The sequence below is a fragment of the Plectropomus leopardus genome, chromosome 18, assembly GCF_008729295.1.
Source record: "Plectropomus leopardus isolate mb chromosome 18, YSFRI_Pleo_2.0, whole genome shotgun sequence".
Taxonomy (NCBI): Eukaryota; Metazoa; Chordata; class Actinopteri; order Perciformes; family Serranidae; genus Plectropomus; species Plectropomus leopardus.
In genome coordinates, this window is record NC_056480.1 from 7,362,395 (window position 1) to 7,387,017 (window position 24,623).

The window sequence follows — 24,623 nt, forward strand, 5'->3', positions numbered from 1 at the left end:
AAAAGAAATTAAAATAAAAAAGATCCAAAAAAGTAATGAAAATTGAAAAAAAAAAAAAATGTTTTGACATAATTTAAAAAGAAATTAAAAGTCATAATTTTCAGGGCATTTTCTTGTCAGTTTTTACTAATTTCTTGCAATTCACGGAACATTTTTGCAAAGTTTCTCATTGCCCTATTCCCCCTGGAAATTAAACCTATGTGCTCAGCTGGATGTGTCTCACAAACTCCAGACTTTCATGGTGAGAGAGGTGTTCAAGACCAACAAACAACATCAGTTGCGACGTTTCTTCCATTGAGAGCCAGGTGCTTTGTAGCAACACACAACTGCTTTTCCAGCTGCTCAAGATGGTGTTTTATTTTTTTATTTTTTTTTCCTTAACTATGAGGTCAGCTTTAAAAAGGTATTTAAAAAAAAAACATAAACAAACACACACAGAAATTGGAGCTAACCCGGCCAATTTCAAGTCTGCAAAAATTTTGATAAATTACAGCCCTGCCCAGCTGGAACCCTGTGGGTCAGGTCAGGCCCTGTCAAGTCAGGGCAGAGAACCAAAGCTCTACATGAGGGCCCCAAGCTCTTTTTACTAAACTGCTCCTGCAGCAATATATACTTAGCTTACTGGTTTCCACTCTCAAGAACTGAAATGTATACTAACATTTCAAATATATATCATTGGGTCAGTTGAAATGTTAGGACTAGATCTGAAATGATTAGTTGATATATAGGTCAGTTGGTTTACAGAGAAGCAATCACAAAATATTACTGTAATTAATAAAATAAATTGAGAAAAACTGTTTTTTCAGTTTTATAACATAAGTTGAACAGCCACTGGTAATTTAAGATGTCAATTTTGCCTCTGAGAAGTTTGCATTTTTCCACAATTTTCTGGCATTTTGTGGACGAAACGATTGACTAATTAATGAGGTTTTTTTTTTTTTCAAATATGAACAACATAACCTTAACAAAATAACTGAGAAAATACACATAAAATAAGCAAATTATAGCCTTACAAACAGACTGAATTGCATTTATGTTTCACTTTATTATTCATTCTGACTTTGTGTTTGTGTTTGGGAGGTGCTAATTGTTCCGTCGTAATGCAGTGCATTCTGTAGGTTTTTTACCTCTTGGGCAAAAGCAAATGCCTCAGTCCTTTTTCTTTGTTTGCTCTGGTCATGTAGCACAAATTCCAAAGCATTTGCATCGTTTTAATTAATAGACAGCCCAGTTTTGTGAAAAAATGATCATTCCAGCAGTGAAATACTTCTTTAAATTAACCTGTCTACTTGTATTGATCTCATCCATTTGTTGCAGTTTTTGTTGCAGCTTTTCTGTTTGCTATTTTCTCTGGCTTTGGCACAGAAAGATGACATACACAGACTTAATTGCACATTTAAAGCTATGATTGTTTGGATATTTTTCCAACCGGGGCAGCACCAGCCGATGAGTGCAACACCAGGCCTGTGTGCTGAATGTCTGCAGTAATTCACGGTTCTATAAACAGACTAAGCATGACGTGCCTAAACATCATTTATCCAAAACATTTTTCTCCAAAATTTGAGCAGAAAAAAACATGATGATAGATTAAAATTCAGGAAGAACTGCTCTGATCTGGATAAAAAAACAGAAAAGTGCTTGATTATAAGAAGCACTCCTAATATTGAGGTTCCTCAAGTATCAGCCAATCCAAACAAATCACATCTCAAGTGTGTCAGATGTCTGAAAACAATCTCCGAGTGGATACGTTTCTGCAGATCTTTGAGCTAGCGTGTGCCTAATGCATCTGGCAAACAGCGCTGATGCTTGCCAGCAGTGAGGCAGATACACTATCTGCTCCACATTAACCTCCCCCTGCGTTCCCAATGTCTGTTGACCCAGCTGTATTATAAACCTACAGGTAGAGACCGGAGAGCGTGTTATCAGGAGATGAGTGTGCCCTGCAAAGACACACGCCAGAGAGCAGCGCTATCCTGTCGCACAGTGGGAACACTGTTGTCACAAGCGGTGTAATGTGCGTATAATTTGAACACACATACACACACACACACATATAAAGCTCTGACTGCTGTGAGACTGGAGGGCATGCTGGGACATGGAGGCCCTGTTCCAGCAGCAGATATAACAGTATTGATGGTTAATGAATGTATACACTAGATCCCCCCTAGGTAATACTTGACTACAATCTCTAGAGTCTCTCCCCAGATCTACAGCACATATGATGATTAATATTCATCATGTGACTCCTCTATTGCCTGCAGATGCCCTCTCTGTACCCGCCGGGACCTACACACCCTGACACTAACAATATATCCATTTACACACAGCCGGCTTGATGCGATGCGTACTCGACTGTGTGCTGTGCTAAGGTTAAGGTGTCTAGCTCAAGGGCGATGTGGTGTAGCGGTGGCAGGTATGGTCCCGCTGGGAATCCAGGAGCCTCGTCATGTATTCAGACCCCCAGCTGGTAAATACACGTTTAATGCTACAGAGTCAGCAGGGGCGAGCTGCGCGCACAGAATACACAATCGCTTCAAGTGAATTACTTTGAAGCAGCGAGGATGTGCGGGACTGGAAGGAAGATTTTCAGTGTCAGCACATGAAGACAGTACACTGCCTACACTATATGAAAGCTAACTCTAAACTCCAGCGAGGAGGAAAGAGTTTGCAGTAGTTTCTTGGCAGATATTACAGAAATGTAATATTATAAGATGAAAGATTTGCTGAAGGCTGTTTTTTTTTTTGCCATTGTTTTCTGCTGTTTTTTTAAACTTAATTTTTAGGCTTAATTTGTGTCTCACACTGTTGGGCTGTGTCCCAAAGGGAGCATTTACAAGTTCAAATTCATATTTTCATTAAACCTTTATTTAAGACTTGGGAAATCAATTGAGGGAGACTCTCTTTTTCAATGATGCCGAGCATGAACAAAAAAAACAGAGATAAAATCATACAAACCCCCCCCAACAATAATAGCAATGTAATAGCTACAAATAAAACCACAGGATAATAAACACATTATTGTGTTTAACTGTCATTACAGACATTTACACTCAGATCTGAAAAAGGCATTTAAACAGTCGTAATGGTGAAAGAGTACCTCAGTTCTGAATTGGGGAAGGGGAGCAACAAGCTATTCTGTGACCGAGATTATGAGTTCAGAGTAATTAGGGATGAAATATAGGGATGAAGCCACTGTTTTCAAAGCTTTCTAGGTCAATAAAAAGTTTAGGGAAAAAGTATGAGAATTAGTTTGCACAGGGTAATTTAGTTGAACTTCATCATAGTACTATCAAGAATAATGTTCTGATATCAATATACATCATAATATGGCATTTATATGCTATATTTTATTTTTATATATGTTTTAAAGTAGACCAAAGGCTTAAAGACCCTCTCCAGTGAAAATCAAGTCTTCAACCTTGTTAACATAATCATATCAGGGTGTGACTTCAAGAACATGATGTACACCAAAGTGTTTTGGGTTGCATGTTTGTCATCAGATCTGCATTATATACATCAAGTGTATGAAATGTATGCATTGTCACTGCGCTGCATTTTTATGAGCTATGGTCATCTTGTCACATCTCTCACTGCATCTAGATATTGTCTCACTTCCTCTGTCTGTACTTGCAGTTTTGTACTTATGCATCTAAAGATACATGGAGTTACTTCTGTTGCTTTCAACGACAGAATGTTTCCAGTGGAAACATTGAGCATTTCTGCAACTTCAGTGTGGCTACATCAGCTGTGGCTCTGGATTTAGAGCAGGTGTTTTAAAAATCAGAGGACTGGCGGTTCAATCCTCACCATCTCCAGTCTACATGTCAAAGTATCCCTTGGCATGATACTGAACCCCAAATTGCTCCTGATGGCTGTTCCATCGGTGAGTGAGGATGGTTTCCAGTATGTGAATGTGTGTGTGAATGGGTGAATGCGACATGTACTGTAAAAGCGCTTTGAGTGGTCTGAAGACTTGAAAGGGGCTATACAAGTGAGTGCATTTGCCATTTTACCATTTGGAGTTGTATTTCAGGCTGCATGATATATGAAAATTAGCTTTTCACTCTTAGCTCTGTTTTGGGCTCCACCAACTCCTGAGAAAAATATCTGGCTCTTAAACTGTGTCTGTTGTTTGGTGCCGAGCAGGTAATGTACAGCTGCCTTTCCCACTGACAGCAGTGACCTGCTCTAGCTGGAAATCACACTGATGGGAGCTGTGATAGTGAACAAAACAGTGAAGCTGTAGGCCATAAAACCAAAACAGTGAGCTGAAAGGTGCTTCTTTTAGCTGAGCAGAACTGCAGAGTGAGATTAATTCTCTGGATTTGTCACTATAAATGCCCCCTTTCACATTACACACACTCATTTTTCATTATTCATATAAAAATATTGATTTGTGCAGCTTTAAGGGCAAAAGCACTTCTGTAGACTCCGCGTTTTCTGCTGACATTCAACAGTCGTTCGGGGGAACTCTACAAGAGAGCACAGACACTAATTTCCCGGCCGACAGTAAACAACATGTCTTGTGGCGCTGCAGCCACAGAACATCATGTCTATTGAGTAAGGGGAAATAATGCTCCCGTTTTTATGCCTGGAGATGCTCACTCTATTGAAGTTACTATGCTGTTGCTATCATTATCTGTATTGCACTCTCCTCCCACACAAATTGAATGCAACAAGTTCACTCCAGTTCTCTGGGGGTTGTTCAAATGCATTGTGGGAAATCTATGGAAAAGCCAAAGCGGAGTCAGATAAGACGGTTTGACTGAGAGTGGGTATGCCAAAATGTTCTCTGCACATAATAACCCACAGAAAACACTGAACATCAAAGACAGTAAGCTTATCCGAAGCAAGATGTTTCCGTAAAGCCCCAAATATTTGAGATTTTACATCCAATGAGTTTTATCTGTTTCAAATGATCAAATGTTCTTTCATCTCAAGGAAAATAAACAGAATTTTCTCCCTGAAATGGTAGCATATTTAGGAATATTTAACTTACAGAGCAACTCAAGACTGTCTGCTGATGACACTGCAGTTTCAGCTCCTCTGCCTTCTTACCTTGTGAAATGAGAGTTGCTTGTAAATAATGTTTTAGCAGCAGCAGACAGTGTAACAGGGTAACGTGAATTTCTACACTGAGTGTTGAAGAGCTTTTGGGATGCTCCACTGTGATATTCTGGGATGATGTGTAAGATAAATATTTAGCTGATAACTGATACAAATGGAGTTTTCATTTATAAAAAAAAATAACTGAACCATTTAAAGTCAGTCGGCCCTTCAGCATACCACCAAAATTAGCACATGCACTTTTGAGACTCTTTTCCCATCGCCAGTAGACCGGAGCTGTGTGCATGGCTCTGCTGCAGATGTGCACCTTTCTGTGTGTTTTTGTTTTTTGTTTTTGATAATATGTCATGATTAATATCACAAACAGGCTTAGAAAACAGGTTATTTAATAGTAGAGAGCAGCATGGAGGCAGGTGAAAATGTTACAGTGGTGGTTTGCGTCTTTTTTATATCTACTTACTGAATCTCTCTTTTAAACTTAGTGCAGACTAATTTGGGACAATGTCCGAGCACTGGGAGTGAATGCCGATTGTAACATTTCCCATAAAAAAAAAGCTTTAAAAATATAAATGTGACAGCTGTATTTCCTCAAGTTTCCTGCCAAAACCTAAAATAACATTTGAACACATCACAATCATGTTATAATTTACCTTCGCACGAAACACATTTTTTCAGAATAAAGCTTGACTGCATCATAATTTAACTCAATGCACCCTCTGTTAGGTGTTAGTGTGGGCATCAGGTGCTAACAGCTAACGGTAACTAGTTCCACTCCTGCTGATTTCAACAAAAATTTATTGTTCACAATGCAGTATTATAGGGGAAACAATAGGGTGCGTCCCCTGACGTGTCGAGTGAGTTTTCTGCATCCTTTCATCCCAAAGGCATCCCGGGACGATCTCTGTTCATCCCAAAAAAACGTTCTATTCTTTCTGAGATGAGGGGATGCAGTTAGTCTCAAGCCCTGCTTTTTAGCCTGTGCAAAATTGATGTGGCACTGATATTTGTAAATGTCATCTTATTTGCCAATATGCAGATTAAGGTAAATATTGGCTGATACCTAATTGCGCCAATAAATCAATGCATCCCTACTCATGTATATAATTATCAACATGTTAACTTTATGTAAGAAATGTCTTGTAATTCTGCCTCGTAATTGCTCTTAACATGGACCAGAATGTGTTCAGGTGTGCCTACATTTTCTGCTTTTCTGATTCCTAGAAAAAATAATCACTCTCAAGAAGGCGATCCTTCCCAAAACACCCACGCACCAAACACACTCAGAAATGTGCCTGAACACATGCACATTTCTGTATGCATACACAGGAGCACTCACAAACACTACAAAGTACCACTAGCTTGCATGCACCAGCGGAACCAATTGTTTGTAGAATTGATTTCTTATTTAATTACCAGACAAGCAAATTAGTTTAAACTTGAAATCCCAGAGCCACTCAAGAGGAATTAAAGTGTTTCCAAAAGTTTTCAGAAGAGAGGAAAATGAAATTTTCTCTTAGTGGTGATTGTTTATGTCGCTGAAAGGAAAGGCTTTGCACTTCCACCCAGGTTTATCAGCTGAGTATACACAGCGTCTCCCCAAAGAGAATTGTGAGGGCTTCATCGCTACTTTAATGCGTCCCCTACACAGAGAAAATATATATTTTCATTACTGCACCTTTTGGAAACTGCATCTGAAAGCTAAGAGCTGCTTCTTTAAGTTGTCACTGTGTGAAAAAGGATAATGATGCCATCAGTGGCAATGGTGCCTTCAGGGACAGAACGGAAGCATGAGTCAGATTAAATGGAAATTGAGGAAAACAAAAAGAAAATGTCTTGGGTTTTCTTTTTCATCAGTTTGCTTATGATAATTCCACACAAGCCATTTTTATTGTTTTGTAAAAGTGACAGTGCTTTCAACTGTAAAGATTTGCAGTCGCACTAAATGAAGACATTTAGATTTGCATTAAATGATTTTTTTTAGACGGTTCTTGTTGCCCTTGCCTTATCACAACTGAGGTGAGTCAGTTCTCAAGATTGTACATATGGACCTACTACTATAATGATAAAAGAAAGCTTGATAAGTTTAGAATGAGTTATCCTGTTGTACACCCAAAAACAATCTTTTGCAACACACTTTGTGTTCATTTTTAGGACCTTCTGTCATGAGAAGGCAAAGCTCAGCTTTATTTCCAGCCGTTGTTGTCCAATTTGAAAATGTAATTCTATAGCCTGCTTTATCAGGCAATGTAATTGACAAGTACAACTAGTACAAGTGGCGCATGTAGGCTTGTGTTTCCAAAACCAAAACCTCAAGAGCAAACGTGAAAAGACTGGATGAAACAGTGTCTTAATCTGCTCTAAAATAAGTTGAAGTTATTCGCATGTCCAGCTAACTCGCTCACGAGCATACCTACAGTGCTAACGCTAACCTGCTTTATACTTTCAAGGTCAAAAAACATATAATTAACTAGCCCGAGTATATGCATTTGGTTAAAAAAAAAAGGAGACTACATTGGCAGATAAGTATTTGAATGCTATCAGAATTTAGTTATCAGTTCTGTCCTGCTCTTTATCAGATTTTAAGCCATTTATACTCTGAACAAAATTATATAAGCTGCAGCCAAAATGTCAAAATAAAATAATTCTGATTTTCCCATTGTAATTGTAATAATATGACCCACACAGAAATTCAAGAGAAATGCGAATAATCAGACATTTACTTAAGTCATGTAGACCTAACTTTAGCCTTTGTCTCTTAGCAAGATCATATAATTTATGTGCCCAATAAATGCATAGGAATGACTGTTTTAACAAGATTCTCCTTTTAAAACAAGTCATCTGGAAACATTAAAGAAGTATTTCACTGCTTGGAAGATGGTCTTTAAATAAAATGAGATTGTCTATTTAGTAGAAAGACGTTAATATATACAGAGAAAACTGAAAAAAAAAGACTGTGGCATTCTCTTTTACTCAAAATGTAGAAAACCTACAACTACCAGCATGCACTGTGCCACAAAAGACCAAACAGTGCTCTTGCTGGTGACGTAACAACGTTTGACGCAATAGTGGCCGGCTGGTAACAAACGATCTCCTATTACATTGAAGTGGTTAGCTAAAACATGCTTCTGAAAACATTGGGCAATGCAGTAACAGAATCTTGGTTTATATTTGTTTAGCTTAGTTTTATCCATTTGATCTCAGTTTTTTTCAGCCTCTGTTTTTACTGTCCAGGAAGCAGTGTGGAGCACACTTTCTGTTCACAAACTCTCTCTGTTACAGCTAAACAGTGCACTAAAATGTGTCTAACAACATTTATGGCTCAAAATAAGCAGTGCGGTGACATTATCTTGGTTTGTATTCACTTAGCTCTACCTAGTTTTACTGTTTGATTGGAGTTTGGTTCGAGTTTGAAAGAGAGCGAGGCCGGTTTTAAGTGTAAATCTGCTACAGTTTTCATTGTAACTGAATATTTACTGCGTGAGAATGGAAAGCTTGATATGCTTAGCAACAGTAACTAAGGGGAGGTAGGGCTCACCACACAGTTTTAGATCTGCATGAGTTGACGTTATTTAAAACATATAAGATAATAGAGAGCGTCTCCTCTGTTTCTCTGCTTTGTGATGAATAATTTGAGAGTTTGAACAGAAGGCGACATGCAGTGCCACCTTCCCACCACAGAACAGCTCACGGTTGGCAGAGGAGCAGAAACCTGATAGAGAGAAATAAGATCCTATTACTACTCTCACAAAGGGAAATAAGAGTTGTCAGTGTTCCTGAGCCAATGGCGCCATGTGAGGTCATCATTATTCACCGACAGCTCTCGGGGTTGGTGTTGCAGTGAGAGACACAGGAAGTGAGACAGGGAGACAGACGGAAAAGCGAAAACGCTGAGTGGAATACATTGCGATCCCTTCCTTATTGTGAGCCCCGCTTCCCCTGCTACATCACGGCTGTCCTCCCTGCTGTCGAGTCATCACATTTCTGCGGAAAATGAGATTCGCTGTGCCACGAAGACTGATGATCCCCTTTAACCTCAGCTACTGAAGCACTCTGTTCCAAAATAGCAACGAAGCCTTTTTGTCTCTGCTCTTTGAAGGCCTCTCATATCTTATGTTTAAGTGCTGTTGACTTTGAACATGCCCTGTTCGAGTCCTGATATGCCGCCATATCAGCTGAGCGACTTGAGGGGGATCGTTTCCTTCAAGTGTGCTCGAAGTACACTCAACAAGTACGTCCCAAGGGCAAGTTGGATAGCACTGTGGTAATAGACTTGCTTTCTTCACTCAAGCAGTATATCATTGGCTTAGGAGCTTGTCCTGCTATCAGGAATGTTGTGGTAACGCTAATTTCACTCATGTCTGGTGGCTACGGATACAGTGCATGGAGAATTTGCAATAACTACACATCTGAATGTGATAACATGGTTGGAGTAAGAAGATTAAACATACAGAGACTCCAGGGGCCAAATTTGCATGATTACCACACATAAACAGGTGTTCATAGAGGAAGAATGCGCCCACCTCGTGCAAACTTCACGTCATTTATACATTGAAGTGGGGACGTTATTTGTTTAGATTATTAGGTTGTGTAAGTTACTGGATTTTTTTAAACCCTTTTTGCAGTCTGCTTAGCAATTTATAATATGCCAGTGGAAGGATATCTGAGACATCGTTTGATTACTCAGTGTTTGTTATTTTCAATTCATCCTTAAAGGTCCATTGTGTAGGATTTAAGAAGGATTTATTGGCAGAAATGAAATATCATAAAATAATGTTTTTTCTCTTAGTGTATAATTGTTTTCTTTGACTCAGAATGAACGTTTACATCCATGTAGAGAGCTGGTCTTCGTCTACGCAGACCGCTATGTTTCTACAGTAGCAGAGAATGGACAAACCAAACACTTGCTCTAGATAGGGTCATTTGCATTTTTTGCCTTTTCGCATTGTCCATCTTAGTTTACAGCCCCTCCAATGTAAGCAATACCCCACAATCACTTTTTTTAACATGTGAAACTGCCTCATTCTGTGTTTTTTAGCAATTCAAATCACCAGGTCAGTTTGTTTTTCAGAGAAAGAGACCTTTGTGGATAAATCGGCTCCCTGTAAAAGCCTCCTGAGCAATAACCCCAACAACCCCATATGTCGTATAAAGAGTGGGAAAGTCAGTGTAGGGAGGGGGTCAGGGAGGTCGACTGGTCAAACAAACACAAACGTTTCACTCAGAAGACCGCTGTTTGTGTCCAGTGTAAAGCTAAAATCCAAGACGACTTGTTTAAATGAATGACTCTACAACTGACTGATGTCCAATACGTAACAAACATGTTATTTTAACCGAAGAAATTATCTTTTCTAAACCTAACTGAGTAGTTTTGATGCCTAATGACTCATTTATATGCTCAATGGTCATTTTATGTTACCTTAATTGTGAAGTCTGTTTTGTGCGATAACTATTCTGACAAGTGATGATGAGATTTTACTGCTGATCATAGTTTAAAGGTAAGTATGATACATTTATGATAGTACGGGAGCTCAAGTAGCAGCAACCATTCAATAATGACACTTTCTCTGGTGCTGTTTAGCGATTTCAGCAATGCAGCAGACAAAAATTGTGCCTCCTCTTTACTTTTCTTTTTGCTGATTATTTTAAAGACTGGTGCAGCAGAGAGATTTTGATAAGCAAACATTATGGTCATATCCGTTTCTAACTGCAGGAGTGATTCACACAAGAAAATTGATCTTTACATACCTGCAGGTTTTAGTCAGGTTTGTAGGAGAATGAGTGATGAGTCCAAGTGGGAAAAAAAACTGCTCCCACGCATCAAAGTTTGAGAAAGTTCTGAAAAAAATTTGATTTGTACAAGTGACCTTCATGCATTTCATACAGATGAATATATATGAAATGCTTGATGACGGTTGGTTGCCAAAATGTAGTTAGCTGTTGGAGTGGGCTCGTACACTGTGCCCATTTTCACATTTATTGAGATTTATAAGAGAACTATGAATACACACAGGCTTATAAATATGCATATTTCTGTTTTTGTGCATTTAGTTAGACTTGTGAATGTACACATAGTTTAATACATCTGGCCCCAGATTAAGAAGACTGGTTTATCCTAATAAGAAGATTACTATTACATGTCAACATCTTGCTGTTCGTTTACTGTCGGTGCAAACTTAAGCGCCCACATCTGTACACAGCCAAGAAAATATCAGCAAAATTACAACAGATTATAAAAGGAAGAAGTATTTTTTTTTGCTTTTTTGATAAGAGATTAATTCACAACACTGAGTCAAAGGATATCAGAGGTTCACGTAACCAATTTAGCAGCACAAATGAGATTAAGAGCAGGAATATATCCAGCAGCCAGGTTTGTGCAGGTAAACAGAGCCGCTTGTTTATTTCTGATTTTTAGTGAGGAGGCGAGTTTCTTAGGGAGTGGGAGATTAAGAGAAAGAGATACGGAGAGGGGGAGAATATCTCGGTTAAAATAATAAGTGAGAGACTGGAAGAGTCTCATAGAGACTAAGACAGGAGAGAAAAAAAAAAACTATTCTCTGGGAACACAATGCCGGATGGCGTGCTCCAGCTAAATAAATTATCACGGGGGCTATTTTTAAGCTGAAGTGTAAATGCAGTAATCCTTGGAGCAGGAGCTGCAAAGAGCCAACACACAGAAGCCACATCAGGGAATACAGCTCTGCCTTTATCTTCCCCTCCCGCCGCCCCAGCCTCTCTTTCTCTCTCGCTCACACACACTCATCCTCCACTCCCAGCACCTCTATCTTTTCTCGCTTTATCCGTTTCCCGTTCCCCTCTTCGTTTTTCTCTTTCTTTTCTCCCCTGCCTTTCATATGGTAAAAACCTTCTTTTCTGTGTCGGAGTATTTTGCTTATCACTGAGCCCTCTGTGGGGACTCCACCGAGTTCTATTGTAATAAACAATAACAGACTTTTGAACAAGACAGGGAGGGGAAACATGTAAGTGGCACGCAAAGAAGCAGCAGTCAGAGGATATTAGGCCACAGTGGGTCATTCTGCAACTTTCAAACAAATCTTTCTTAGTGGATGTTATAATGTTATGGATTTTTTTTCATACTCGGGCCCCTTTGGGAGAATGTTGTCGGGCCGAGGGAAAGTTTCTCTAAGAAGTCATAGTTCCTTGTGCTGTTTTGGTATGGGAGTGGAGAACCTCCTCTGCTGCTGTTTAATAGCACATAATGGGATGTCGTTAATCACCGGCGCTGGCTGAGGTTTCACAAGGTTAATGACGACGTAGCCGAGCTCTCGATTGTGTCCCATTCCTCAGGTATTTATCAGTGTCAGCAGCAACCTGAGAGCTGGGGGCAGTTCATAGTTCTGATACTCGCCGTGTGCACACGTCTTTAGCTCGCTGTCTCTCGTCTCTCTTACCTCAGTCCCCCTCTCCCTTTCTCGCTCCTCTCCTCTATGTGTAATACACCTGAGAAACCAAAAATAAACCAGACCTTAAAAGCGTAGCTTAGGGGAAGGCAATATGGATGAAATCTTCCATCATGATATAGGTTGTGTTGTATTGTATATCTAGGGCTGCAACTAAAGATTATTTTTTTACTAATCAGCTGATTACATTCTTAATATATTATCCATTGGTCTATGAAAAACCTGAAAATTGCAAAAAATGTCCATCGTTTTCAGTGTTGTGCATGACCGCTTTAAAATAGCACATTCATGAACACTGAACTGATCCGTTTGTAACTAATAAACGTGAGTGTTCACTCACAACTGTACACGACATTTGCACGCTTTGGCTACATCCACATTACTCTGTTTTCAATTTAAGACACATCAATATTGCTACATTTCAGCCTGACATCCTCACTAATCCGGCGTTTTATCAGCCCTAAAACGGAGGAGTTTGGAACACTGCTGTCCCTGTTTTGTTTTAAAAACTCAGGCGCTGCATTTTACAGTGGATGAACAGAAACATGCTGGAAATGCTGATGCGACCATCCCTGTTTGCTTTCTGATTGGGCGTTATAAGCCATGACGTGTCCTTCTCTGTTCACGCCCGCGTCATGCGACCATTTTCTGGTAGAAAACATGATTCATTAGCCTTTATGTATTGATGAGCCTCGACTACCCAATTAGATGTGGTGAGGTTAGATGTGATTAGATGTGATCTCAATCATCTAACCTCTCAGCAAGAAAGCAAATAAACATAATTATCAAAATGTTGAGCTATTCTTTCCATTTTTAGATGTCAGTTATTGCTATTCGCTTGGCGGAAACACTTTTAAGAGCTAAAATATGACAGGTAGTGTAAAAGCTATTCCTTGTAATGTATCATGGTGAAATATGCTGACCTCAGTCACGTTTTAAAGCCAGCAACCTCTTAAGACGTTGCTAAAGCCTTGGGCTAATGGCACCAGTAATGTCAGCACAGTAAAACTGGGGTATTGGCTTTTCCTGTTTCACACCATGAATCATCTAAAAGCAAATCTACACGCACAGCCACGCTTTCACCCACGTAGACGTGCGTACAAATATAGCTACATGCAGACATCAGCATACATGCTCCGAAGTAAATGAGGGGCTTGTTTTTACTGTTCCACTTTTTGCTCCTTTGCATCGCCATCTTCAAGCCCTGAAGGCCATGACAGCTCTGTGTCAGGAGAGATATCCTGCATGATAGAGCAGCGCAGTAAAGAAATGGTACTGAGCTCAGTTTGACAGTCCCCTGCTGAGCAACTAAAGGAAGCTGAAGCATGGAGGCAAGGGTCTGTGTGTGTGTGTGCGTGAGTGTGTGTGTGTCAGTGTATGTGTTGGCAGGTGGCACTGGAAGAGGCACAGTAGCAAACAAATCCAACTTGACGCACAACTAGAATACCAAAATACAAGCACTTTGAGAACCAGCATTCCTCTGTCTCTTGCTCTGCATAAAATAGACTTATTTACTTAACCTCACTGGGTTACACTGATGAGGAGCGCTGCTTTAAAGAGATAGATGGAGAGAGGGAGAGGGGGAAAACTTGTTGTTTATGTTGTTGAAATCAGGGCAGGAAAAGAAGCAGGCGTGCTCGCTCCAAGTCGCAGAATAAGATGACCTATTTTGAACACACGCTGGGAGACGAGGCTCTCTAAACCTTATCTGAACACCACAGAGGCTCAGAACTCCACATTAATAAATATATATTGGCATGCATGCACCCGTGTATGTTTACATGTTTCAGCGGACCTTCCTAGGTTTTCTGAACTTTAACTTAGATTAATTATCTAAGCTTGTGGCAGATATAATGTGACTGGATTCAATGACCCCTCAGTTTCAACAAGTGTACCTTCTGCTGGACGCCTTTGACTCAGACGGACAATAGACTTTACATAAATCTATGTATGAATAAATGACAAGCATCCTATCCATAGCTGCAAAGAGTCAACCTCGTGGCTTTCTTCAATTTGCTGTCTTGGTTAGTTATTATAGTCCAAACCACAGCCTTACTGTGCTCCTAAAGAAAACTAACTAAACCACACTAGAACATGTGATGACTGGCCAGGCTTTTATGCAAGTTAACCTCCAGCAACCAGGAAGATCATTTACCAGTGAGATTGTGTGCTATAGGTCACTGGTGTCATGTATGTCATAAACTGTAGTTGTGTTGTAATTTTTGCCTTTATTGCTGTTTCTAATGTTGCTGTTTATGCTAAATACTCCTCAGATTGGCTGCCATTGAGTCTCTCAATCCAGCCCAGTATCCCTATGAAGTCTGTGAGCCAGATCCCCGAAATCTGGCTGTTATGCCTGTTTGCATGGACTGTTTCTCATAGTGATGTTTTAAAGGTACATGTTGGTAAATCCATGATAACATTGCAGCACTGGTAGCTTTCTATGTGCTATCACTCCTTTTTCAATCGCTCTCATTCATCTGTTATTTTTAATAAAACAGGCTGAGAAAGCATGTAGCTTTTTCCTTTTAACATTTCTTTCTGCAATTTCTATTGGAAACAAAAATTTGGGGTGTTTTTTTTATTATTATTATTTTAATGTTATTTTAAAAAATCATCAAAATGACACTTAGTATCATAGCCAGAAACTGTAAAATACTGAAATTGTGTTTAAAGAGAGTTTAAATCTCATATGTTTGAACGCCAGGCAAGTGAGGCAAGAAAGAAAAATATTTTGGATCCATGAAAAGTCATGGTAAAGTTTTGAAATTTTGTCCGTAGCATGTGTACTTCCAAAAACATCCCTCAAATCAATGTTTTAAAAAACTGTGGTTGTGCCGTGCAGACACAATAAAAAGGGAGGCTCTTACAACTATGAGAATTGTGAGAATGTGGTCCAAAAACATCCGTAGTAAAAAAGAAGATTTTTAAGGACATAAGGTACCATAAAAACTAGCATTCTTGTTGCGTGTCCTTGTCTCAATTAACACAACTAAGACTCAGATATATTAAATATGTCAAGTGGAATCAATCATTAGGTTACATTTATTTTCTAGAGTTTTCTCTTGTGAAAGCTTTTACTTCTTCAGGCCTTTGAAAATCCTTCAAATGAAACAATCTGAGAAGGAAAAATCAATCTTTCTTTGAACTGTTCACAACTCAGCTCACTGAGGTCGTAACCTGTGATGAGTGGTCTTGTGCTACATCTTAAAGGGTCACAAGCCAAAAAGTTTGGGAACTGGGAGCTGCTCTAAAGACGGACAGTTGCTCGAGTTGGTTTTTGCTCTGATCATCTGTTTTGAACATTTTTGACTTGGTGGTGGTGATTAATGGCAGTGAGGCTTGTCAGATTTTTTCAGTGTGTGAACTTTGCTTCTGGCATCTCGAGCTGACAGACTCCGTTCTTAACAGAGTATCACTTCCCACAAAAACGACGACTTGCTACCTCACAAACAAGAAGGATTATTGTGCAGCCACATCCCAGTCTGAGAACTAATCAGGATCTGGATGTCTTGACCGTTCTCTGTTTTCATCTTCCACTGTTTCCCCAAAGCGTTTGTTCCTTTAATTCATGAAGGTTTCCAGTTCAAGCTAGATTTCTTTATTATCAACAAATCCTAAGAAAATACCAAACCCAATAACATGTTCGCCCATCTCACAATACTGTACCACCTCATTACCTTGTGTTTTGCACAAACCTTTATTTTCTTCGTGCAGTGTCCGTTCAAACACGTCTGTTCACAATGGGCCGTCCCTGAAAAAATCACTCAAGTGGTGGCAACTCCCGGTCACAAACGCTGGTGAAATACACTTAAAGTGTGTTCACACTGAATGCAATGCAAGCAATTCATACAGCGAGAATACATAAAAAGCCAATGCAAAGACGCAAATAGATGCAAACTCACAGCGGGTAACCAGATGGACATGACCGATGGATGTGATATTCACGTCTTTGTGTCCATCCACACTCAGGGCAGGGAGCTTCCTTGTTTACATCCAGCTATCAGTTGTGCAATACTGCAAACCAAGTTAGCTGTTAGCTAAGGCCAGGCAGTTAGCTACAAACCTGCAACGGCTAGCACTGCTGCTTAGGACGTATTTTTACTAGTTGCAAAATGCTTTTAAAAAAACTCCACCTTTCATATAAGAACGAGTAGCATGACACAACAATTCGTATCATCTTTGGTGTGAGCACAGTAGCTATTAGTGGAGGTATTTTTTGCCAAGTAGGCGTATTAGATGTTTGCTCCAGCCACCACAATAAAGTAGAGCATAGATTCAGTTAGTGGAGGTTTTGCCAGCGTTAATGTCATTAATGTTTTATTTTAGTAACTTACACAATGCACATACATGAAGATAAACTCCACTCAGTCTGCACTATTCTGAAGGCCCGCCACCACTGCGTCACAGAGCGCTGTTCGCTTGTTCATTTAAAACGTGTTAATGTTGAATGTGTTGCATGTCTAAACTCTTCTTTTGTTAAAGGAAGTTTTGATGCAGTTTTGTTGTTAAAAGCAGATCCCTTATGACTTCAATTCATCAAATATTTTCACTGGATTCTTCATTCACTGTGGAGAAAAACAAACTTAACACGGGCTGAGTAACTGATATACAAATGATAATTTGGTGGATGGAGTATTCCTTTACCGCTTCCAGCAACCTGTCAGAGATACAGTGGCAGGTAAAGCCTACAGAACAGTTCAAAGCTGGATCGACAGAATCAGTGCAAATATGTCTTCGTCCGCGTTTTCACTCCGAGATGTGGCGCACAGCAGAGAGGTGGCAGATGCGGCTGCACACTGAGGTGTGCTCTGATTAAACAAGCAAGACAGGTCTGATTACAAATGCATGGAAAGAGAGAAGGGGGAGAAAGAGAGATGAAGAAAGGAGTGAAGCATGGCAGGAGAGATTTTGATGATCCACACTACCTGTCTCTGAAAAGCTGCTCATCTGTTAATACTGGCAATTCACATTCATCATTTGTACCGGTGGCACAGGAGACTGAGCCACCACAGGCTCCGGGAGCACTATTTGTGTGTGTGTGTGTGTGTGTGTGTGTGTGTACAATGTGCGTGCAAGCACTCATGTGTGAACGTATGGGTATGAGACGGAATCTGTGTGTGAATTACACTGCGGAAGAAGTACATTAATAATAGATCAACTCTCCCTTTGTTTGGGACGTAAATGTGATGAGCGGGGCTTGTAATTGGTTAGTTTAATAACTGGAGACAAACCGAGTGTTCTCTGCCTTTCATTCACACACACACGTGCAATTACACACCACAGAAACATGCCGAAATTGTAATTCTCTGTCAGACACGGGAACACACACACACTCCACACTCATGTCAGAGAGGCATTCACATGCCGGACTGTTTAATTTAGGTTTGGCAGATTATAGTAATTATGTTAAAGATTTTCCAGAATAATTTGCCCTTTTCTGTCCTTGAAGACTGAAACAGCGCTGTCTGAAGGATGATGGCTCTCCTTTTTTTTTTTTACACTGCTTTTTAACTGCTTAACCAGATTGGAAAATAGGTTCGCATAAAGGTTGTGAAAGGATTTTATTGTTTTGCACGGTTTTATGGCAACAATAATCGCTTTGATCATCCCAAAATGTTTTCCTGTCGAGGTAACCACAGCCATAACAGCAAACTGTCCTTTATATTAAGGTGCAGAGCATATGTATTATGTGTCTTTGTGTGTGTGTGTGTGTGTGTGTGTGTGTGTGTGTGTGTGTGTGTGTGTGTGTGTGTGTGTGAGGAAGCAGATAGCTAAGCTCTGAGTATTCTCACCACTCTCCGGAGACAGAGGGGAGGGGGATTTGAAGAATCTTTCGAACATGCTGACAGCTTGTCAAGGCCCTCCTACGACTGTAATGAATTTCAGCCTTTTGTGGTGTGTGGTCCCGCTGCACTGATAAGCCCTGGCACTAATACAGTTAACAAGGAGTGAGAGAGTGTGTATGCGTGTGTGTGTGTGTGTGTGTGTGTGTGTGTGTGTGTGTGTGTGTGTGTGTGTGAAGACCAAGGCCATTTCTAAGGGAATGTAGACTTTGTCCACTTGCCCCTCTAACTGCTCCACCCCCTTCTACCCACTACACACACACACACACACACACACACACACACACACACACACACACACACACACACACATACTGGTTTGGCCCACATTGATCCTGCATTGAGCTGGGACTGGGGCCATTTTGTGTGTGTGTGTGTCTGTGCAATAATAGCCAAGGTGCTGTACTTTTGTCCTATTTTGAGGTACTTGTAGCATTCCCATTGATGCTACTTTGTACTTGTAGATGTGTAGATGTTTTTTACTTTGCTACATTACAAGTTTCATTTAGATTTGTTGAAGCTGTATGGTTGGTATGGGAGGTACTTATCCATAGTCAGTGTATTACATACAGTAGATGTTCGTTGACACGCCTCCAGTTTAGAGAAGCAGCCTGAAGCTGTCTGACATTGGGGCAAAGCGATGTACTGCTGTAGGCGGGGGCAGCAACAATATGTTTTCCAGCCCTCTAAATAAAAAGCGTTGCATTACGATATACGATTAATTGTCCCTGCGGGGACATTTATTTTGGACATTCTGCACCCATGAATGTCTTCAAAGTCATAGTAAAACAAACTAAAACAGCAGTGTGATTTGCTACACAAGCAGTACCAGATCACACTTATTAATTGCACATCATTCAAGACAATATCAGCTGTCATGAGATTGTTTTAACTGCTTTACCTTTCCGACCGGAAAATGAAGCAGTTATATCGCTCTGTTCAAAGCCAGACTCCACTGAGAAAAACATGCAGTTATTGTGTGACTTTGGCATTTAAAATGTTTAGCACAATAGCACAAACAAACTAAGTGATCAAAGCAGCGGTAGACCAGCAGCTCCAGTGGTCAGTGGGGTAAAATTTCTGTTTTTTGGTCAGTGTAGTCTGGTGGCTTTGACAAGAGCAGAGTTGGGAAAGTGAGGCTGTTAACTGCTTCCCCATCAGAGCCGGCTGTCTGATGGAAAGTTAAAGCAGTGCATAAACTCTCAGTAGAGCATACACTTTAACTGATGAGGTACTTATCCATAGTCAGTGTATTACATACAGTAGATGTTCGTTGACACGCCTCCAGTTTAGAGAAGCAGCCTGAAGCTGTCTGACATTGGGGCAAAGCGATGTACTGCTGTAGGCGGGGGCAGCAACAATATGTTTTCCAGCCCTCTAAAATAAAAAGCGTTGCATTACGATATACGATTAATTGTCCCTGCGGGGACATTTATTTTGGACATTCTGCACCCATGAATGTCTTCAAAGTCATAGTAAAACAAACTAAAACAGCAGTGTGATTTGCTACACAAGCAGTACCAGATCACACTTATTAATTGCACATCATTCAAGACAATATCAGCTGTCATGAGATTGTTTTAACTGCTTTACCTTTCCGACCGGAAAATGAAGCAGTTATATCGCTCTGTTCAAAGCCAGACTCCACTGAGAAAAACATGCAGTTATTGTGTGACTTTGGCATTTAAAATGTTTAGCACAATAGCACAAACAAACTAAGTGATCAAAGCAGCGGTAGACCAGCAGCTCCAGTGGTCAGTGGGGTAAAATTTCTGTTTTTTGGTCAGTGTAGTCTGGTGACTTTGACAAGAGCAGAGTTGGGAAAGTGAGGCTGTTAACTGCTTCCCCATCAGAGCCGGCTGTCTGATGGAAAGTTAAAGCAGTGCATAAACTCTCAGTAGAGCATACACTTTAACTGATATTGATTTTCTTTGGGTGGTACTTTTGTTTTAGGTGGCTAATATGCATCTTGTTTCTGACTTCTCCACAGCAGCACATGTTTCGTGTCTGACTCCAGGCTGCTTCTCCAAACTGGGGTCATGACATCTGACATCTGCTGTTTGTAGTAAAGTGCCCCAGGGACGATGTTTCTCTGTAGGTTGACGCTTCACTCATCAAAAATTCAAATCAAAAATCCAACTTTTTCTTAAACTTCGATTTCAAAAAAGTTGACGTGAATTCTCAGCTTTTGTGTTGGCTCTCTGGCCTCAGTTTCACCTCCCGCAGTTGAAAAGAATTATATATATAAAATCACAAATAAGTTTTCTTGCACCAAGCTCTGAATCCACACACACACACACACACACACATGCACACAAACACACACACACAAGCTGTTGTCAGAGTTGGGGCTGGCATGTATCTTTGTGCCTTGTCATCACATGCTCCGACTGAGCTCTAAATGTCACTTGTCTCTCTCCGCTTCATCTGCCTGACTCATCCTCCTTGTCTTCACTCTGCATTTGAAATGCTTCTGTGTGTGTGTGTGTGTGTGTGTGTGTCAGTGTGTGTGTGAGAGAGAGAGAGACACTGACATGTGCTGGTGTGTATGCGTTTGATGGACACACCGCTGCTCTCCACCTCCCTTTGTACGGCGGCTGCAAGCACAATGATGCTCCCTGCATTGATTTTCTCGTGCCATTTTATAATTATGTCTCCTCTCTTTTTATTCGTCCTCCCCTCCATCTCTCTCGCTCTCTCTCTCTCTTTCTCTCTTTTATCCTGTCTCTCTTATCTCTCTCCTCTCTCTTCTATTTTTCTAATTCCATCCCCCTGATCCATTTTTATGCCTCACTGTGCCCATGCTTGTTATCTCGGCCCTTTCTCTTTCTTTTCCTGTTTGATCTCAACTTCTTAATTTCCTCTCATCTACGTCACTCCGCGCGGTTCGGTTTTGCAACCCCCGCCCTCCCTGCTCTTCCTGTGATGGTCGTCATTGTTTCTTTTTTTTGCTTGTCTGTTTTCGTCTTATTTTTCTCTTTCTTGCCATTTCTGATTTTTCTCAATCTCTTCTTTCTAACAGGAGCTCTTTTTTGTGCCGTTTCACACCCCCAACCCACTTTTCTGTTATTTTCTCTCATTAATTTTTTGTTTTCTTTTCTTCTGCAGCCTCTCTGGAGTGCACTCCGTCTTCACCATAGCCCGACGGAGGAGGACGATCCAGTCACAAAAGGACGCAGACGCCCATCGCCTTGCCAACATCCACCCCAATTATGTGATCCCCAGACTTCTTCGTGGAACAATCTCAGCTCTCCGTCTCGCACCTTTGGTCTCCGTCCTCGTCGGATCTGGAAAAAACTCATGCCTCCTTCCCAGCCACTCCTGAGAAGCTCCCACGAGTTCTGACTTGCTGTTTTCTCACAGTCCAAACAATTTTCTCAAAGCTTCCTGGAATCTGACCCACAGTTTCCATTACAGGCGTCACATCTCCAGTTGCTCCTGACCTTTGCAGCCAAACCTCCACCAGACCTCTCACGCTACAACTCCTCCACTCCTCTCAGAATCACTTCACTCCCTCTCCCTCAAGATCCACGCTGACAGCCAAGCCCTTCCAACAATTAATCTTCCCAGAATTCAACACTTGCTTTGGCTGGGTTTCCCAAAAGCATTTAAACAGAAAAATAAGCTTTGCACCATTGCATTTCATTTGTGTGTGCCGATTTGCTTTTAAGGAAAAACCTACCTTACCGTCATAGTAAAGAGTGACACTTATAATCCTCTTCATCATTCAGACTCAAACAGAGTCTGTTGGTCTGTTTGTGGCATGTTAGCTCCTCCATCATTGCATCTAAATGTAAATTATCTCCCATGAGTACTTTTATGGTGCACATCTGAGCCTGGCTCTGCCATACTAAGGACTTTCAGCCCAGTTACCAGAATAAACATTGGCAAACGTTTTAGTTTTCTGTAAGCCACGAATATATGACATTTGTACATGTTGTATGTAGCCAGTATTATGAAATTTTACTTTTCTGTACATTAGGTGTAGACACAAAAATCACTTAGTTAGGGCGAGCAAAACTTCGGCTTAAAATACCCTTTTCTGTTACAACAAACATGGCTAGATGTGTCCGGAACTGTCATTAAAAACCACGGTTTTGTCACTACAAACACATGGACAATCCCTAAATTGTCGTTAAAAAGCATGTTTTGTCACTAAAAATATGCATGATGTCCCCATCTGTTGTTTATTTTTTTAAAAATGGCTGGACATGTCTCAAATTGGCATTAAAAAACACCCACATTTATTACTTCAGCACTGCTGGACATGTCCCACACTGTCATTAAAAAATACCCGTATTTGTTGCTCAAATACAATTGGACATGTTCCAAAAACATGCAGTTTTGTTGCTACAAAAATGGCTTGATACTTCCCTATCTGTTGTTTTATGCTCAAACACGGCTGGACATGTCCTGGACTTTTCTTATAAGCCATATAATTTTGTTGCTTCAAGATGTCTGGACATGTCCCGAAATGTTGTCAAAAAACACCCAATTTTGTCGCTCAAACATGACTTGACATGTCCTGGGCGGTTGTTATAAGGCACATGATTTTGTGGCTACAAACATGCCTGGACATTTCCAAAAATTGCCCTTAAAAAAATAATCAGTTTGTCACGGTTGCAAATGTCCCAACATCTTGCTAAAAATACCCTTTTTTGTCAGTAAAAAGACAACTGGACATGTCCTGAGCTAACATTAAAAACACTTAGATGATCTCGAACAATTTTCTGCTGCTCTCTGCTGTTTGGCAGGCGTCTCGCTAAGGTGTCACACCAACCACCACCACCCCCTCCTCCTCCTTGAGAAAAAATCAGCTCATAAACACGTAATCTGAATGTCATACATAAGAAAACGTACAAATGTAACATATCTGTGTTTTGCAAAAACACACAATACCAACATTTTATTCTGGCGGCGGGCTGAAACTTTCAGTGGTTGCAAGATATAACTGTCCACAAGACCACTGCTACACACCTCTCGTTCCTTTTTCTTCCATTTTATCTCCTCACAGACTATTCCCACGGCCGCAACGGGGTGACACATTTTATACCACCATTTGTGTGTTTTTTGGGCTCTCATTCTGTGCATAGATGCTGTAAATGGTGTTCAACAACGCCTGGTGAAGTATCCATATTTCTCCTTCACTTTTTGCCCTCTCCATATTGTGGATCACTCTCTCGGGGTAGACGGTAAGCCTGAGAGAACTTTTCTGTGCAAACAACCCACAGTTAGCAGAGGAATAAACACTGAACCTGGCATCACATTAGGTACAGTTAAGTTGGCTCCCACCGAAATGAACGACATTGTTGTGAAAAGCAATCTGAAGGAGATGAAGCAGAACCTGGAGGGAAAAAAGGGATGAACTGCGAGAAGGAAATCCCTCGGTGTCCCTAAAAGCACTGTGCTAGTAGGTAAACCGGGGAAAAAAAGGGAGTGGCTGTAAGAAAAAAAAAGGAACAGGCACAGCAAAAGGGCTTCTTGAACCAAGAGATGCTTCGACTCTAAACTTTTTACTGCTAATGAGGAGAGAAAAAGAAGAAAAGACATCACAGATAACAAAAGAAGAGGCTTTTTCATTTCCTCCCCTTCTGTATCGCCGACTCTTTTATTGCTTTGTCTGCTTTCCATCTCGCAGCTTGAAACTATTTTTAGATGAGATGTATTGAAAATAGTGTAGAAAGGAGACGTGCTGTGCGCAAAGCTCATCATGGAAATGTCGTCTGTCAGTCTATTAGGAAGAGACACTGTATTCTATTTATCCCTGTTGAGAAACTCAAAATCTCTGCTGTCAATGTGAATAATGGCCACTCACTGTTGATATTATAGGTATTTTAACCGCACTTAAAAGCACATGTGTCTGTCACCAAACAAAACAGCTGTACTCGGATCATCTTCGCTGTCTATGAGTGTAAATACGTTGTGAAACCCCGTAGCTGTTATAATGACCTCTCAGTATCCGATGCAGGTTTCAGTCGAGTGATATTTATCAAAAAGCTTGCATCCGCACCGGTGTAGCATGAGCTGTTGTCATGCAACAACATCTTTCCCTTCCTGGATGGGAGCTGTCAATCAGAGGTGCATAAAATAGCTGCTGCTTTGAGTTTGAGCAGGGGGGGGGGTCAGCGTCGGCCCCCGAGAGCCATGGCGTTTTAATGGGATTCCATTTGTACACGGGCCCCTCTGTGTCCACCCATTCATTGTTTGGATAGCAGCAGTAGCCTAATGCGGCAAAGACCCGTGAGCAGATTGAATAGTATCGATCAGTTCTTCAGGACATACAGTCGGTCCT

General features: G+C 40.7%; 1 protein-coding gene across 1 annotated transcript in view; it reads left to right on the forward strand.

Moving 5' to 3' along the window:
- The window catches only part of samd12 (sterile alpha motif domain containing 12), a 140,682-nt gene extending 116,980 nt beyond the window's left edge, over window positions 1–23,702 (forward strand). The window contains exon 5 of the mRNA XM_042505969.1: window positions 21,440–23,702. Coding sequence (XP_042361903.1) covers window positions 21,440–21,471 — 32 coding nt within the window. The 3' untranslated portion in view covers window positions 21,472–23,702. The remainder of the gene's footprint in view (window positions 1–21,439) is intronic.
- The last annotated feature ends 921 nt before the right edge of the window (window positions 23,703–24,623 follow it).